General features: G+C 36.2%; 3 protein-coding genes across 8 annotated transcripts; 2 read left to right on the forward strand and 1 right to left on the reverse strand.

The window, feature by feature from the left end:
• The first annotated feature begins 427 nt into the window (after positions 1-427).
• Positions 428-9,871, forward strand: LOC110842232 (casein kinase I). Of its 5 annotated transcripts, none has more exons than XM_022087946.2 (18): positions 428-1,584; positions 2,654-2,774; positions 3,556-3,596; positions 3,685-3,754; positions 3,814-3,854; positions 3,932-4,039; positions 4,101-4,227; positions 4,345-4,410; positions 4,499-4,540; positions 4,764-4,837; positions 4,928-4,976; positions 5,951-5,998; positions 6,128-6,198; positions 6,365-6,442; positions 6,565-6,675; positions 7,138-7,257; positions 8,280-8,392; positions 8,470-9,871. In XM_022087946.2, exons 1-18 carry the CDS (start codon positions 1,582-1,584, stop codon positions 8,519-8,521), a joined length of 1,335 nt encoding a protein of 444 aa, XP_021943638.1. In that variant the 5' UTR covers positions 428-1,581; the 3' UTR covers positions 8,522-9,871. The 5 variants fall into 5 exon arrangements, with proteins under 5 accessions (XP_021943638.1, XP_021943639.1, XP_021943637.1 ...); XM_022087945.2 differs by lacking the exon at positions 428-1,584 and adding an exon at positions 1,855-2,100; XM_035848880.1 differs by lacking the exon at positions 428-1,584 and adding an exon at positions 2,069-2,191.
• Positions 9,872-11,617: 1,746 nt separating this feature from the next.
• On the forward strand, positions 11,618-15,275 carry LOC118433962. Its single transcript, XM_035846505.1, has 5 exons — positions 11,618-12,299; positions 14,007-14,137; positions 14,211-14,467; positions 14,561-14,780; positions 14,886-15,275. Exons 1-5 carry the CDS (start codon positions 12,264-12,266, stop codon positions 14,950-14,952), a joined length of 711 nt encoding a protein of 236 aa, XP_035702398.1. The 5' UTR covers positions 11,618-12,263; the 3' UTR covers positions 14,953-15,275.
• Positions 15,190-18,030, reverse strand: LOC110843088. Of its 2 annotated transcripts, XM_035846504.1 has the most exons (6): positions 17,746-18,030; positions 17,159-17,244; positions 16,794-17,037; positions 16,469-16,634; positions 16,272-16,358; positions 15,190-16,188 (listed from the first exon to the last, which is right to left on the reverse strand). In XM_035846504.1, the coding sequence occupies exons 2-6, from the start codon at positions 17,225-17,227 to the stop codon at positions 16,005-16,007; spliced, it is 750 nt and encodes a 249-aa protein (XP_035702397.1). In that variant the 5' UTR covers positions 17,228-17,244; positions 17,746-18,030; the 3' UTR covers positions 15,190-16,004. The 2 variants fall into 2 exon arrangements, with proteins under 2 accessions (XP_035702397.1, XP_021944700.1); XM_022089008.2 differs by lacking the exon at positions 17,746-18,030 and having other exon boundaries at positions 17,159-17,384.
• Positions 18,031-18,114: the final 84 nt, after the last annotated feature.

Raw genomic sequence — 18,114 nt, forward strand, 5'->3', positions numbered from 1 at the left:
CACACCGTGCTCCTCCGTGAAATACAGGTCCACCTTGTTTTCTAAATTCTGCTGATAATACTTGTCTGCAAGAAATTTAGGCCCCATCATCTCTGATTTTTTGGACTACCTCGCTCGGCGAGAAGCATGACTTGCGCCAAAAGTCGTGAAAAAGCCTAAATTTTCTACTTTCGCGAATGTATAATTTCAAAGATTTGGGTGACTTCACATTACTTATATACCGCTCGATTGGAGTCATTCATCTACCAAAGGACAACATGCTATTTTATACTTTAAGATTTTGCATCGATATTAATTCATTTGTTTTTTCTATAAACTGACAAATAAGCAAATTGATAAAAATTTCCGACTACATGGTTTACATTACGTTTCAAACCCACGAAATTTAATAAGATACTGAGCGTACCGATATCTGTGGCCTTGCTTATGGAAACATTTCAATAAATTCGGGCTACTTGAAGCGTTTTGAAGCAATTAAAATTGAAATTCCGGTGATCTGCAAATTAATTGTTTGGTTCAGTTGGTTCATGTTGATGCCTCTTCCTACTTATTTGTACTCCTCCGCTGAAAAAAGGATTCAGTGGTGGTGGTGGTCTTCGGTCGGTGGTGGTCGTGTTTTGCTATTGCTCATTGCATCCCATTGTATTTGTGTCTTGTGGCAAAACTATTGGAGGAATGGAGACTTCTTGATCGTCGTCGTCCTCATTCATTCATCACTTCACATATCTTCTTCACTCTGCGGCCGATTTTATTGTATTGTTTCCCCAGAGGAATTTCGGACTGTTGTTCCTCTTTCTTCAGTACTATTATTTCCCCCCCTTTACTTCCCGTCAAACTATCTTTGTCATTGGCCCATCTGCTGTACTCCAAGTGGTCGTCGACGTCTTCTCTCCGTGTTCCTTTGCGGCACGGCTGTCGTTAAATCGTGTCCGCATCACCAACTATAGCCAACAACCTGTCAAACAGTATAAACTTTTCTTGGTCATTGGTGATTTGCGGACGAGAGTGTGTCGTGTCGCCGAACTGAAACTAAATAATTCTTGTGAAAAAGAAGTATAAGAATACCATCCGATGATAATTGCATTCACTTTGCAACAATATAATTTCCCTTAATCCGAAGGATATTATTTATTACTGGAATCTAGTTCATATTCGTTTACATGTTCGAGAATATGTTAATCATAGCAAAATTGTCCACTTGACATTAAACGATGACGTTAAAGGATTCTTCTTCACAACACCAAAGATTTGACTAATGTTCAATGTTAAATATTAAATATCCTCTCCGATCTAAATTTGGTGGTGCAAATTCTTTATTTCTCGGGCCGCTTAGTATCTATTATAACAATTCTGGCCCATACGCACACACGAGTCAGCACAACACACCCACAAACAAAGAAAAAGCCACTAATTTACCTCCTTCGCCCAAACGAAATTGATATACAAAATTGGACGCTGGATGTTCAATTATTTCTCAGGCATTCAACAGCTGATATTATTATCAGTTTGTTGAATAAGTTGGATTGAAGAGCTCAATTCAAGACACTGTTTCGGCTGTCGTAATAATCACGGACCGACAAAATGGTAAGCAACTCAAAATTGAGAATTTTATTTAGGCAAAGTCCACAAACGACAAACAATACTAACTACTCCTCCGTGTGCACTACCTGTGGTCCTGTTACATGCTCAACAGCTCTTTCTTATTACATCTACCATACTACGGTCGCTCAGCGTAGCACTGAATTGTTTTGTGTGCCGTCGGTGTCGGTAAAATATTAGTCAAATATTTAAACGCCTTCTATGGACTAGCTAGCTCAGGCGGCCCGGATAATAATCAAACGGAATCACCCAAACTCAAACCTGTACCTGTCTATACTTGTCTTATTTTGTTTTGTACATGGTCATTGTCAATTTGTCAGTCCTCGCTAGCAACGAGTCGCTCCCATTATTTCAGTAAACGTTTTACACTGTTCTTCCCTTCTCGAGAACTACTTTATTAATTGGCTGACGTGTTCGGCTACTACTTAATTAGTAATACTGACGAATTGGACAGGAAATAAGTGAACAATGAGAAAGCACAATCTCCCAATTCCTAATTTTGTACGTACCGTTCCGGTGGTTTTAGTTTTAATTATATATAGTTTTCCGATTTCTTAGTATCATTGCTTGACAACCTAATAGTGTGGTTTATGTGAGTCCTCCTCGGTATTCATTATTATTTTTTACCTCTTTTAGTCTTTTTTTTGTTTGGTCAACATTATTGTACCAAAGTTATTATGCTCACCCAACCGTAGTCATGTCATAAGAGAAGTGCCAGTGTGTTTTTAGCAAAGTTTGACCACTGAAATTGTCAAATAATACAAAATTCTCACGATATTCTTTACGAGTTAACAATACACCACCGGAAAAAGTTCCTGTGCCTTGAGCGTGAAAAATAAAATAGCAGCTTGAATGAGAGGGATTTTCAGAACAGATCAATGCAAAATTTCTTTGTTGTACTTAAAAGCATACTGTCGTAGGATGCTTGATTAATGGAGGATATACCTTACCCTGAATCGGCACGAACATTATTATCTATATATATAAATATATATATCGTATATATATTGTGTAATGCTATAATTGTTTACTTTTGTTGAATATTTAATTTCAGAGTCGAGGCACTCACCATCCCGCTGGCACGAGTTCGGGTAGTTCAACAGTACTGATGGTTGGTCCTAATTTTAAAGTCGGCAAGAAAATCGGCTCTGGAAATTTTGGAGAGCTTCGACTGGGTGAGTAAATTCGGATTATTGGCTGTTGACATTGACCATTAATAATTTGTATGCACTAGTAAACAGTTAACAACTAGAAGAGTAGCGAGAATTCTACGCCGTCTTGATATGATCAAAGCTAGATCCCCGTTTTCGTAAATCAATAAGAGTATCTTTTTGATGTTAGCATCATCATGAACAAGGCATAAATCTAGAGAGCACATCGTAATTACAATTTGTATGATTCTGCAAACACAGCAAGAATCGAATACCAGTAAAACCAGAATGCTTGAGACCCAGAACCATTTTCTGGAACAACCACCAAAGTCTGGATCTCCAGTGAACCGTCAAAGCCAAGCATCAATCAACAACAAGAAGAATAAGCACCTTACTCTTCGTGGACCATAGCTTATGTTCTTTTCCGTTTCCTTTGTTTAGTCGTTGTTAGCACAGAATCAAATGTCAATGGGTCAGCACCAGAAGAAATGACGTAGATAGATATAGAGATACACGAACGATATGTAAACTGGATGATAGCTTGTGTAAAGGAAAGCAGTTTAATTTAATAGTAATAGTCTGGGTTAGTAGATTCATATCTCTGTCCAAACTGGCCATGAACATTTTTATACAATTTCTGACAGGTTAATCTTGGGTGAGGTTTTATACGCCTACTTGCAAACAAAGATTTTTTAGTTTCTAAATATGTGATGCTATATGTGTATTATTGTTTGAATGGGGTAACCAAAATGTTTTGAATTTGGGTACAAAACTGAACTTAATTAATATTGTTTGGAATATACAGGGAAAAACTTATACACTAACGAACATGTAGCCATCAAACTGGTAAGCAGTGCTAACTGTATTACGATGCGATTGGTATAATTAAATGCAGCCAGATATTTTTAAAAGCATAATTTCCCTAATTTTACAGGAACCGATGAAAACAAAGGCACCTCAACTGCATATGGAATATCGTTTCTATCGTATATTAGGATCTCATGGTATGCCACTTTAGATTGGACAAAATAAGGTTTTGTTATTTAATCATATAAACTTGCAGAGGGTGTACCGGAGGTGTATTATTTTGGGCCATGTGGAAAGGTATAATTAATTATTTATGTACTTTCACTGGAGAGACGTAAAATCAAATTAATTCATTTAAATACTTCGTTTTTCAGTACAATGCTTTAGTGATGGAGTTGCTGGGTCCCAGTTTAGAAGATCTGTTCGATCTCTGCGGAAGGCGATTTTCATTAAAGACTGTTCTTATGATTGCCATCCAGTTGGTAAGATTTGTGATATTTTTCTCAATTCAATCGCTTTCAATTGGTTGTATTATTGGAACAGCTTCACAGAATAGAGTATGTACACTCTAAGCATCTGGTGTATCGTGATGTGAAACCAGAGAATTTCCTTATTGGTCGGAGTTCCAACAAGAAAGACAAAGTCATCCATATAATTGACTTCGGTTTAGGTAAGTCCTATCGAACAATTGTTTTCTATGTATACACCAAATGTCTCGTTTTCGGGGTTGATATGTTAGAATGTTGATGACTTAAATTTAATTGATTTATGCTCTATTTCAAAACAGCGAAGGAATACATTGATCCAGAAACCAATAAACACATACCATATAGAGAACACAAAAGTCTCACCGGTGAGTTTATTTTTCGAAATATCAGACTGTTAAGAAGAGGGGATAAAATAATTTCCGTTATGAAATGAAATGTGTATTTCTCTCATAGGTACTGCTCGATATATGAGTATCAATACCCACATGGGACGTGGTAAGTTTGTGTTTTTATTTGATGATGAGATGGTGGAGCAATAAATATCAAGTTTTTATATGCGGAGAGAGATGGATGGGTGTGGGAATTGGTCATTTTTTACCGTTTGCCCTAATACTATTAGGGCTTAATTAAATTTCGGATATAGTATCCTCTTATGTTATGTTTCTTCTCATAAATTAGATGCAATTTAATTTATGCATGACGGTATTTTGATTCACAGAGCAAAGTCGGAGAGATGACTTAGAGGCATTAGGACACATGTTTATGTACTTTTTAAGAGGATCCTTGCCATGGGTTAGTGACATTTTGTTTATTTTTTGAACTTATGTATTGAATATATTTTGAAATAATAACTAGTAATATTTCTTTCATTAATTTCATTAGCAAGGACTAAAAACGTCTACATTAAAAGAACGGTATCAGAGGATTGGGGGTAAGTTTATAACAATTTATTAGTTCATTTTATACCTACACAATCTATGAATCTATAAACAGGGAATCAAATTATTAACAAATTTTGAACCCCAATAAATATGCACTAAAAAATTATTCATCACATAGCTATTTATAACCCGAAAACTTGTTATCCATATACGTTGAATTGATTTGTTTATTAACACATAAGGGATGAGGTTTACCCGTGTATTCCTCAGGATTGATGCAATTTGTTAGTCGTAAAAGAGACGCTAACAGAGCGCAAATGGAAATATGAACTTCCCCATTATTCCTGCGTCCTACAGGAATGATTCCAAGGGACAATTCGGTGGTCAGGATGGTCACCTTAGTTTTTCATATTTTAATGACTAAAGGATCAGACGAATTTCATGATTTGGCATGTTTGAGGGTTTGACCAACGTAAATGGGTTACTGAAGAAATGTATGAAGCCGTAACTTTTTCTTCATTTAATTTTGCAACACCTTGTTTGCCTTCATCTTCAACACAAACCAACGTCTTTCCGGTTTGAGAATTTTGCCAATCGTCTCCTTTGGATCTGCTTTTATTATGAAGCGAATTTCCAACCCTGGATCCAAGTTTAAATCTTTAGTAGGTTTCAGTGTGTTGTGAATTCTCAATTCTATTCCTTGTATATTCATCTCGTTAAGTAACTCCTTATATGCTCCTTTTTGTAGATTAATCAGCATGTTGAGACAAATTACTTTAATTGCAATGTCGGGTCATAAAGCATTTAAAAAGCATAGTTGTCTGCACGAAAACAAGACATGGTGGTTTATCAATGGCGATTGAAATGGTATAAATATGCACAAACTATAGAAAATCTAGCATTACCTGTCTGACTGTACACATCTTCATCATTGCATCTTCGAAATACATACGTTTAATCTCAGCCAAATTAAACGCTAGTTTACTGTAGTACTGAATACTGATGGCAAATTTTTATTTTCTAGACACGAAACGAGCTACTCCAATTGAAACCTTGTGTGATGGGTACCCAGGTGAGTTGAATACATTTTGCTGGTTCTTTGACCTGATCTAGTAGTATGAGTTGGTAGAAAAATAAGTAAACTTTCTAAAATACATTATTGGAACTCGTTGCTCATGCGGTATAATAATTTTTTAAACAGAGGAAATGGCTACGTATCTTCGATATGTACGCAGACTGGACTTTTTTGAAACCCCAGATTATGAATACCTGGTAATGTGATAATATTGTTTAATTTATTTAGTTTTCTCTGAAAAATGCGTACATATGAGAAACACGGTAATACAGAAAATGTTTCTCCATACTCAATATTGTCGTTTACTTATTGTTCTATGCGTTCGTCCCCGTGTTGCTTGTTCCATCTCCAACGGATCTGTAGAGGAGAATGTTCCATGATCTCTTCGAAAGAAAAGGCTATGTAGATGATGGAGAATTTGACTGGACAGGGAAAACTATGGTAAGCTGAATTTTATTGCACTAATAATTAGATAATTTCATTATTCGAATGTGTAGGGTTTTGAATAAGTTATGCACATTTACAGTCTCAACAATTAATTGCACATTTTTTTGTTCATACAGTCGACCCCGATCGGATCATTACAAACAACTCATGAAGTGATATCCCCTCATCCTAGGGATCTACGCCATCAAACTCACCAATCGGCTCATAATAACCCACGACCTGTAAAGGTAACCTGCTAAGAATATTGCTCATCACTCCATAATTCTTTATCACTGGATGCAAAATTCTGGGAATTATTCTTATTCAAGTCGATTGTTGGCTATTAACTACAGTTATGTTTTTATTATCATAGTGAACCTATTTAATTAATCAAAATAGAATCGTTTTTTCTTGAATGGAAATCCCTTAAAATTATTTTGTGCCAAAGTCCAGAACATTTACTAAAATTAGACTTTTAAAAGTGCGAAATGTATTTTCCATATAATTGACAAGCTTGCTTCTCAAGTTCCTTTTTCATTTGCTAACAATAATGGACCTTTCATTTCACGTTTGTGCTAATTCTCACAGCTTTTTCATGATATCCATTTTCTGTAGAGTAGGCTCACGTTTGGTACAATAACAAACTTACGAGTATGCACAACAACTGGCTAATTTTGTGTTTTGGTTTGTGACGCATCACGCATCATCAGGGGGGAGGTGTGATCGGTAATAAAGAGATTGGATGGTCGGATAATAACCTTCAAAATTGGCCGTCGTCGTCCTTGGGACACGACCTGACCCCTGGAAATGATCGGCACGGTTCTGTACAGGTGAAATTGCTATATTGACACTCGTCCCTGGATAAGTTCAAAAAAATGTATACAAGGATTCGTGCGACGTGCGACCTTTTGCTTTAATTTTGTCGTGTGCAGTTGTATTGTTTGTAGTCCATCCTGTTGCTCCAACTATTTTTTTTTGCATTGTCAAGTGGCTAGATGGATAAGTAGATGCTTTAATACAAATCGTAATGTCTTGTAATGTCCAAGTACATGTACGTACCAGGTACCAGAACATTTGTCGTTGTCAATAGCCTGAGATTATTCATAAATGATGTCACCAGAGAAGAAGGAGGGAGGGGGAATAAGTTCTTTGCATGGCAACTCGGTTTGAGCCGCATGTTAAAAGAGAGTTTAACCCCTGTGAATTCGTGGGGTAAGGATCTGAAAATGCTGAAAATTTATCCGTGACATCATTTATGGTCCCATTTTGTTTGAAATTATTTATTTTGATTCCAATAATGGCTGATATAATTGGATTTTACATATACTCAATCGCTAATAGGTTAATAAGGCTTCCGCGAGGGGTGGGATACCAAACCACGACCTCCGTTTTCATGTTGCTTATATTATTTTACTTTTCTTTAGTTAGTCTAATTATATATACATGTGTTAGTCAATTAAGGTTGCACGGGCTTATCGATTTGTTTGTGTACTAAATTTGAAATCCAAAGTTTGACGCATTTGATAATTTAACAAGTGTCGTGCTTCATTCATATTCCTGTACTGTAAATGTGCATGCTGTGACTATTTAGTGTGGCTCAACAACAACCTATGTCGTATGCAACAGTTGGCAATTTTGTGTTGCTTTACTGCACGTTTAGAACTATTGGTATGGGTGATATTTTATTAAGTGTCAAAAAATTAGTATGGCTTCGAGTATACATGTTCACCAAAGAATGAGTGAGATTACTTTGTTGTTTTTGAATGTTTATATAAAATGAATATTCCATATTCGTGAATACTATAAGCAAAATCTGAAAATTACGATAATTCGAAATATTGACTTGTGACAGGTTGTGAGCTCGACTAATGGAGAATTAAATACAGACGACCCGACTGCTGGTCATTCCAATACGCCCATTACCACACAACAAGCAGAACTAGATGAAACGCCCTCGGAAACCAAGTATGTTATCATCTATACTTTTTAGTTGTTGCTCCAGAGCGAGTATAAAGTTATTCACTCGCATTTGTTCATTATAGATGCTGTTGTTTAAAACGAAAAAAGAAGAAAACCTCGAGTAGACCTAAATGACTGGATGATGGAGACCACTACCTCCTTCCCCCATCATCGGAGTAGGATTAGTTAATCAAATTACTTGCAGTTTCCTCCTGAAATATTGTGAATAAGCTTGATTGCTACGTTGAACTTAATTATTATTAATTACGATCAGACAAATACCAAGTACTATCGTCGATTAACTTTTGACACACAAGGATAAGTTAACTTTATAATTCTTGATCGCCGAACTATGTTATGTTAGCGAAATTCATTTCTTACAATTCATTTTATGTAGACGCATGGTTTGTAATTTATGATAATTCCCAATTGTTTGAATTTAAAGTTCCGTGCTCGAAACAAACCAAATTAAACAATTGCTGTATATTGAGACGTTTCATAATCAAAGTGTTAAAAAATATATGTAGTAGGTCAGAACATAGATCTGCCTTCTCTCATATGTCGTGTGCAAAAAAGTAAGGGATCAATAACGAAACGATATACAGTCAATGTTTTAAATAGTTGCAGAAAAAAGAAAAACAGGGAACTTTTGACTGAGTTAAAATGACCATTTAATTTCATATTCTTATATATTTATTGTTGTTTGTTTGTTCGCATCCATCAGTCTCTAATTAGTGCAGACGAGTTTCGTTTATTAAGATTTATACCAGCATAATATAGTAGTGCTTTCCTGTTGTTTGAAATACCTATCTACATACATACACACACCATATAATTATTCTACTTCACTCATATAGCCCACTTGAGACAGCTTAGTCGAATTCAACTAGAAATTTGTTGTCTGTTTCAGCGTAGTTTTTCAAACCAACCAAAATAAAAGGCAAAGATTAAATCACTTGCAGTCAGTACGGCCTCAAGTTATAAATTTTACCATGTTCTCATTATCAAGTCTAAATGATGGAGACCTTATTAAAAGAGTGATTCGATGGTATTATTATACAATTTGTCATTGTGGAAAGAGTAGTGCATCCTCATGATTTTTTAATGACATTTTTCGTTAGTGATCATCACGGATAACCCCGGATTTTGGTTTGAAGATTGCAAAAGGAACATGTTACAATGTTTTATTTCTCATGTGCAATCTCCTATATAGCAAGAGCTTGAATGTTGATTGATTTCTGAAACTTTGTATGACTCGCTCTCATTCACTTTGCTATTCGCATATATTTGTTCTGCTAATCAACGGTTTTAACTCTCAACGTATTATAAATATATATATTATATAGATATTAATATTATCAGTGTTAGCCTGTCCTTCGTATGCATTGTCATGAAAACAGAAGAAAAATGGAGATGATGTAACACTAATTGCGAATACATGTAATAAAAATCATTCGATTATAAGTATTACCAGAAAATTGAAAATTTGCGTTAACTATTCATTTATTTTGGATTTGACTAATTGAGTAATTGGCTCTTTTTTCAATACAATAAGATAACCTTTAAATAAATCTATGTGTATAAATATATACACGTCAATCCAAGTTATTCTTTTCTTGCATGCATAATTATGTAAAAACTATGTGAGCATTCCAAAAAAATTCCTACTTTGCTGGAGTCTACAGGCAATGCTTTGTTGAATGTTTTGTGGTACAAAACATGTTTTCACATTTTTGGTAAATGAATAAAGGAAGGGTCAGTCAATGTGGGTGGTATTCAGGTTGTAGCCCTTTCATAAATAGAGGTTGCAAGGTGCACCGTCGTCGTTGTCTCATTTTGTGAATTGTGCTAATTAAACCATTGTTGGTTGCATCGTTCTTTTTTTGTTGCCTTTGTTTCACAGGCCGATTTTTACCTCGCAGCGTTGCATGGGAGATACAACCAGTAGTACTGGTCCAGTAGTTATTATTATAAATTGACCACACAACAACAGACAAATACATAGAAATGTAACACTAATAATGCTAGAAAAAGGAGTTGATTTTTGGCCTTATCTTTAGTTTTTAACTCGAGTTCTCGAGTTTAACCATACAAGGTGTCCCCTGATTACAGCTTTATAACAATAAATTTGTATAATAACATTACGCACATCTCCAGCAGCTTCCCAAACGAGGGATAAAGCTAAAAACTTGCCAAAGAACTCTAGTTGTTTCTCCTTTCGGGCTGTCATCTGAAAATAAACATACAAACGCAGCCACAACCCGATCTCTGAACTAACTTTTTGTGAGTCCCTTATTATTAGTGGCAGAATTTATTGATCTCATTTGCCTCCCATTCCTAATATGTTTCGAAATAATCCTGAATAAGCTAAAATGCCAAATCTCATCACTATATCAGTCACCTCACAAATAAGAAATGCTCGACAGCTGCATTGTAAAAACAATGAAAGAATTGAATAGAGGGAAAGATTGTACATATTTATGTAAACCAAAAAACTATCATATATGATTTCATTGTTGGCCGGATTTTACTGCTATATATAAGTACATTAAATGATCCATTTTGCTGCTGAATAATAAAATGTTTCCATTCGAAAAAATAATCTGCGTATAAAGGTTGCAACAGTTCCTGGTAGCAAATAACCGTCGTATATTTAGAAAAATTGCTAAAAGACCTTTGTACTGACATTAATTAGCAGATGTAAAAACAATTTGACTCACTTATCATTGTTTACAAACCTACCTATTTATTAGTAGATGTTCGTTTGAACGGGGATCATGAGAATTGAAAAAACTCTTGTTTCTGGAAAATGTTGACTTGATTATAAGAATTTTTGCAATCCGAACTTCGCCTACACAAGAACTCATCATGGAGCTTACATATTTAGATACGAAAGTACTCTGTATTGCCTTTTCGCTCGCTCTTGTCTGCTTTCATTTGCGATTTGTTTTGAAACACGTTATAACTAAACAGCGCTTCGGCACTACAGAGTAGGAGGCAAATTGGAGTGTTCCAGTAGTTGATCTGCTAAAAAGGCTAAAAATCACTGCCTAGATTATGCAGATACATAGTAACCCGTGTAGTACAAAAGTCCAAGTCGCATTTCCAGAAGAGGTGGGAGGTATCGGAGGTAGGAAGAACAAGCCCCAGGGCCTATTTCGCATGTGTGTGTGGTACTTAACAATATCTTCACCATGCCAAGCTGCTCACTGTTCTGCGATCGTGGTCGTCATCGTCATCATAATCTCAGATATTTCACCCCATGGCTGCTTCGTTGGATTGGAGCAATGACAGCTACATGACCACGTCCACGCACTAATTCTATCATCGACGACACGCATCTCAACCTCTTCTTCGTTTTCGTCTTCTTGGGTGCATCGCGCATTTCAGTTGATCCGATATCTCGTTTGTTTGTGAATAAATTTACCAGTGATCTCTAGCAGGGTGACATAACATGAGTTGGTTGTCGGGATATATCCCATCTTAACGCAACGCCTAATAAAGTCGGTTTTCCAAAAGTTCAAGCACTAGTTTCATAGCTTAATTGGATTCCTCTTTTGGGAACATATTTTGTCTTCGTATATTCCGTATTGTGATTTTGTTGAACATTTTCCGAGTTATTTAAAATTAGAAATTTTCCAAAAACTATATAAAAAGTGTCAAAAACTTGCTAAGAACTGTAAAGTGTCGAGTAGCCCCAAATTGCACATACTTAAATAAATTAAATACTGAAGAACCTATATCAATGAACATATAATATTTTTATCAAGTGCATGGATGTACAAATGTTATAAGCTGGGAATATGTGAGGAACGTGAGACTGAAGAAATTATACAGTGCAACCGCTGCCGACTTGTTCGGTTAAAAATTTCGAAAGATGAAATGGATTGGGTTAAATTTTCTCTTTATGTGGGTAAGCTATTTATTGGTCCTTTCAGTTTTAGTCGTCATTTTACTAAAGTTTTATAACCATGTAAAAACAAATAATTTTAGATTATTGCTTTTTCGTTTTCTATTCCTTGAGATCCTTACTTACACATTTGCACGTATCGACTACTTTTCTTTAATTTTGTCCTGTCTCACCGATTAACATAAGAAAAATGGGTAACGTTAATGGAAAATGACGATTAAGCCAGTAATGCATGCACATATTTCCAATCTTACAATGGAGGCGCAAACCATGTTCAGCCCAGATAATTTTTTGACCTTATTAGTTTGAAAGAGCAAGTCTTTACAAACAACATTTGGTTCGGCACTTGGGCAGATGCGCAAATTTCAGCACGTTATGGGCGCCGCAAGTTCGCAAAAACGCACGATTTTTCGGGCAATGCCCAGCGCGAGCTCAACTTCGTGCGTTTTTGCGAACTTGCGGCGCCCATAACGTGCTGAAATTTGCGCATCTGCCCAAGTGCCGAACCAAATGTTGTTTGAAAAGACTTGCTCTTTCAAAATAATAAGGTCACAAAATTATCTGGGCTGAACATGGTTTGCGCCTCCATTGTTAGTGGTGAATTTTTCTCGGATTGAGAAACTAGAGCCAACTAAAAATTATTTTTACAACAGCTTGGTGTAAATGTAACGCACAGGTCTAAAGACTGGAATTCACATGAATAACCAGTCATTGATAATTCACAAACATAATGATTTTTGCAAAGATTTAAATAGAATTTGACCCATTAGATACTGCTTGTCAAAGGGAATAAGACCGTTGCATTATTCTTAAATATAACTATTTATGTACTATGCATGCATAAGTATATATGTATGTACATACGTAGGTAAATTGTTCACCACATTTCTATCTACTGAAACATTTCGAGTTCCACTTGACAATAAAGGAGTATGTTCGGATAAAAAGGACACATTGAAAACCTCGACAAATTCTTGTCTCATGTGCGTTACTCATATTTTCTGAATTCTCTGTCATCTCACAACCCTTTCTACTTAGCTTTGCGTCATCAGTATTTCTCTTTGATTGGCAGGAGAGAAGAAGACCCCAGCTCCGATTTTACATATTTGTGAACACTTTCAACAAAACCCATGTAGTTTTTTTTTGCTTGGAAAGAGAGGAAAGTGATGATTTAAGCAGTCACATTCCTCTTTTTTATTCTTCAACGTGCGTGGCAATTTATTTATTGAGGGTTGTACTGGGTGGCTGGAGTGTATTATATCAGAGATGAGAGGGGTTCAATTGGTTTTGTCAATATTTGTTTTTCAGTGACAAGAAATACAAACGTAAAAACTATGCGAGGCATTGCGAGTAAATCACTGCATTAATAGGCAAGACATTATTATTATTTCTGTGGTCATAATCAACCTGTCTTCACCTTTTTACAACTTGTGAGGTGTGCGTCGTTGGTATTTCATACATCTGTGCATAGCTTATGTGATTATCATCAGCACCACCATCACTGTGTAGTATCAGATCTTTTGAACCAACTGCATTACTTTGTTTCAATAAAGATGGTTTCAATGAAGGTGCATGGTATTATCAGATTCAATTACGTACATCAAACTCATCCTCAGTGAAACCATACTAACTACGCTGATTTTAGTTGTAGATGTTTAATAGTTGCATTAGATTACTGTTTGTCAAAGAAATCTCACATTCCCGTTGCAGATTCTACTTGTTGAGACAACTCACAGTCACTGCAGAGAACAGCACAACAGCACTCCAGCCATTAAAACAGAACGACATGGAGGGCTGAGACTGAGAAAGCTGACTTTACAAAAGGAGCAGGCTAGACTGCTGTAAGTAAAAAATTATTCGACATAGTCTCCACACCTATGTCCTCTTTTCATGGGAAATTATATACGTACGTAGAAGACGACTCATCCTGGAAACCACACAATTCTCCAAGCGAAACATTGAGAGACAACGCTGGACAAGTTACGACAATGACGACTGGGTGAATTTTGATGAATTTGAAACCGGGTTTCACCCATATACTTCGGCATTTCCATCACAAGCCAAGAAACCTCACAAGAGACTCGACACCATGATTGACAGCTCCTCGTCAAAGTCTTGTTGTCCCCAAAGATTCGAAATAATTGAGCCCAATTATGGACGAAATCGAACTGGTAAGCATCAATATTATGCGTGCATATATATGTACATAAGTTTGCATATTTTCGATACTCAATCTTGTCATGCAATATGTCTAAAAACATCAGGTCACATTGTCGAGCTGTACCGAGATGATCGAATCAAGCAGCGATTTTATGAGCTAATTTGTGATCGGCAGATAGCAAATGCTCCCTGCAGATTTCTTCAAGGCAGAAATCAGAAACTATCGAAGTGCACACAGCAGCACGTTTACAGTTATGCTCTGATTCAATCCAATCAATCCTTGTCAGGTTGGAGTTTGGACCACATAAGGATCAGAAGTGCATGGTAAGAGACCATTTCAATCTATGTGCCATTTAGAATAATAAAACATGGACGAGCTCCGATCTATAATTCTCATTTTTCTGATTAACAATTGTGTGCCCTCTACAGCACATGCAACTTGTACCAACCTTCGGATACCAGAAAGAAGAAAAATTCCAGGTGGGAGTTCAATTGATCAGTTATTCATAAACTTATACAATATCATCAAAAGTATAGGCAGCTCCTTCAAAAATATGATATTTCCAGTGTTGCATTGCATATGAGCATGCATGTTAGAAAGTGATTCGTTATACATATTACAAATTTACACATATTATTAACAGTAGTTAATTTAATATTTCATTTTTTTTGTATGGGGGATGAAATTATGTACACTTTATGCGATATCTGGCATAAAGAACCTTTCCCGTTGTCTCCCTTTTATGACCATACTTTAATAGGTATCACACTTGTATTTGTACGAGCATGCAAGATTACACTAAAATTGATACAAACACATTTAAAATCTGTGTTGGGTCTTATAGACACAACTAAACAAATACTTTACATACATGTCTACGGACATTTATAATTATACCATTATCTCTAGATGTACATGTCTACCGTTAACACACTAATTGTTGCACTTCCCATAATTCTGAGCAAAATGGTATTATCTATCTACATTTGAGCTTGCGTCAGTGACTCATTGTAAATATTTTGAGTCGCAAATTACAATTAAGTTAATGGTAAGCACAGTCATGTTAATTACAATGAGCACAAAAATTACAAAGTAATACATAGATCCAGCAAACTCAAAACTTGATTCTATTCTACTAATTCTGCATATATATAAATCTATATTTATTCGAAATGCCATCTTGGCGAAATTCTATGGTTGGTGTAAAAATAAAATGCACCTAATATATGTCTAAAATGTATAACATTGACAAAAGCTAACATTTTTTGCACAAGTCATCCGCACTAACAAGGAATTTTTAGTCCCAAATTCCGATGAATAAGGTAATTAACGATTTAAGTAAAAACCAATTACTATACTTTAGCCTGCACATGACATAAATTGTAGTGACTGTTACGATGTGAAAGAAAGAAAATTGGTGAATATTGACTAGTGTATATCAATTTTTTCCATATTTTGCATTGGAGTCTTGCTAAAAATTGTTTTGCCTAAGGTGCGATTTTAAGCATTATAAATATACTACTGGTCTCAATTAATGCGATTTAAAATTACACTTCTACGGCTCCCGGGATACGACCCACACAATCACAACACAAACTAATGGTCACCGTGATAAAACGCCACTGCGACCTTAAGCTCTCAGGGAGTGACACGTCGTCTTCCTCACAAGAAGTGGAGTCGGACGGGGAGACTCGTTTTAAAACTTTGGTTTTATACCGGCGAGGTCGGCATCTACAACATTATGTAAAAAAAAATGTCAGGAATTAAGGAGATTCTTCTTTCACTGTTACGTACGTGCATACTCAAAGACTTACCTAAAGAACCCATTGAAGCAACTCCTCGTCTTGCAATCCGCCGTGCGAATAAATCTCGGGTAGTGATCCGCACCGTGATCTCTCCATCTACAAAAATCTCGTTAATAACTAAACATGAGCTAAATTTACATGTTATCAATCTGAAGCGAAGCAATAATAATCCGACAAGTCAGCGTTGAGCCTTGACTTGACCTTACTCATATTTAGTTTCACACGTCCAAGGGAGCGAGGGCTCATTGTTGGTCTCGGATCTCTTAACCTCTCGCTTCTCCCGTGTTTCTTCCTGCATCTTTCCCTCCATCTCCTCCCTGGTTGCGGCGAAAAATGCGCGTTTCAGGGTAGGACCAACCAAGCCTCTCGCCGCTACAACAGTTTAAAGGAGCGAATCAAGTAAACATTCATGAACTACATACATGTATTCTTCCTAATCGAACGTTTGAGTTTTTGCTTTCAATGTTTGACGAGGTATGCTAATTAACTCTAAATTTGGAGTAAATAAGAAGCGTAGAACGTCTCTCTCACCGATTGATGGCATTCCTCCGCAGTCTTTTTTACGCTTGGGAGAATGCAGCGTTTCTTCGGCATCGGCAATGTTCCCTACGAAAGGACCAATAATCCCATTTTCGTCAGAGGGGCCGATGCCGTCTTTGAATGAAGAATCAAGTGGGCCAAGGTAGCTCGGTGGGGCTCGGAGTCGTAGATTTTTGTGGTGATTATCCGCATTAGATCCGTTTCTCCAGCAGAGGATCAGTGCGATTACGATTAACTGTAGAGAAAAGTTAAGTATTGCAGGAAAATGTTTTAATTTTCAGACTTTTGCTCTTCTTTACTGGTTGTAATACAAATCAATCAATTATTATATACAGACGAGTATTCGTTGAACTTACTGCTTTGGGGGTGCAAATGTCAGGAAAACGTCGACCACGTCGAAGCGTATTACCCCATCGGTAAGCCATCCCTGGACCTGGCCCCCCTAAAAATATACCTTGTGTTTCTTATTGCCAACCAATGGTAAGTGTGAAATGGGGAAACTGAGACACAAATTTTAAGACGATGAATGAACTCCTCTCGTCGTCTCATTCACCACAATCCGACTTTGTGCACAAAATAATTCAGAATGTGACGAAGGATACCCCGTTTTATAGCTTTTTCATTTGAGACAAGACCAATGACTGAGCAGGACAATGAGACTTTCGTCAATTGTGAGCTACATATACCAATGACAAACAGATTCTAATCATTACGTCAAAAATTGGACTCATCAGCATTTATTCTAAAAAGAAATTGGAAAAATGGTGGGGGTTAAAAGAAAGAAATGAATATTTCAGGTCTGCATTAGAAGTACTGACATTTTTACAAAGAATATTCAACATACAAAAAATGGAACTTTGATGTTCAGTCAGATTGGTACATGTTTAATTTTCTACGGGTTTTGAAAATAAAAATGAAAAGGTATCCCGCTCTGATTACGTACTTTTCTTCTCCTCCACCACAGTATCTTCAACAGCTAATTTCAATAAACTTTAAGACACAATTTTGTTTAGATGCCTTATTTAGATTCGTCTAATTTGTTTGCGCTCTCCGTCGTGGTCAGAGATAAGTATGTATAAAATGACACCAAAGAAATTGATACGTCTTAACAAGAGTTTGTGAATCACGGATAAAGTCTGATTGGTTTTCTGATAGAAATTTTTTCAATTTTCTCTAAGGAGGATACATGTCTCTAAATGGGAGTGGATTGTGTTCATCCTCTCTGAGAATCTGGTATTATGTGACTATTATTGCGTTTTTCCTTTTCCTATTTATACCTTATTCATCACCACTGAAATGATGGACCTTAAGT

This window comes from Folsomia candida, unplaced genomic scaffold (genome assembly GCF_002217175.1).
Source record: "Folsomia candida strain VU population unplaced genomic scaffold, ASM221717v1 Fcan01_Sc001, whole genome shotgun sequence".
NCBI classification, from domain to species: domain Eukaryota; kingdom Metazoa; phylum Arthropoda; class Collembola; order Entomobryomorpha; family Isotomidae; genus Folsomia; species Folsomia candida.

Coding starts and splice junctions, on each gene's coding strand:
- LOC110842232 (XM_022087945.2), top strand. CDS start 2,068: ATGAGAAAGCACAATCTCCCAATTCCTAATTTT. Junction 2,101..2,653: donor ATCTCCCAATTCCTAATTTT/GTACGTACCGTT, acceptor ATTTAATTTCAG/AGTCGAGGCACTCACCATCC. Junction 4,838..4,927: donor TAAGAGGATCCTTGCCATGG/GTTAGTGACATT, acceptor TAATTTCATTAG/CAAGGACTAAAAACGTCTAC.
- LOC118433962 (XM_035846505.1), top strand. CDS start 12,264: ATGAAATGGATTGGGTTAAATTTTCTCTTTATGTGG. Junction 12,300..14,006: donor TAAATTTTCTCTTTATGTGG/GTAAGCTATTTA, acceptor TTCCCGTTGCAG/ATTCTACTTGTTGAGACAAC. Junction 14,468..14,560: donor TTATGGACGAAATCGAACTG/GTAAGCATCAAT, acceptor TAAAAACATCAG/GTCACATTGTCGAGCTGTAC.
- LOC110843088 (XM_035846504.1), bottom strand. CDS start 17,227: ATGGCTTACCGATGGGGTAATACGCTTCGACGTGGTCGACGTTTTCCT. Junction 17,038..17,158: donor ACATTTGCACCCCCAAAGCA/GTAAGTTCAACG, acceptor TTTTCTCTACAG/TTAATCGTAATCGCACTGAT. Junction 16,635..16,793: donor CGGAGGAATGCCATCAATCG/GTGAGAGAGACG, acceptor AAACTGTTGTAG/CGGCGAGAGGCTTGGTTGGT.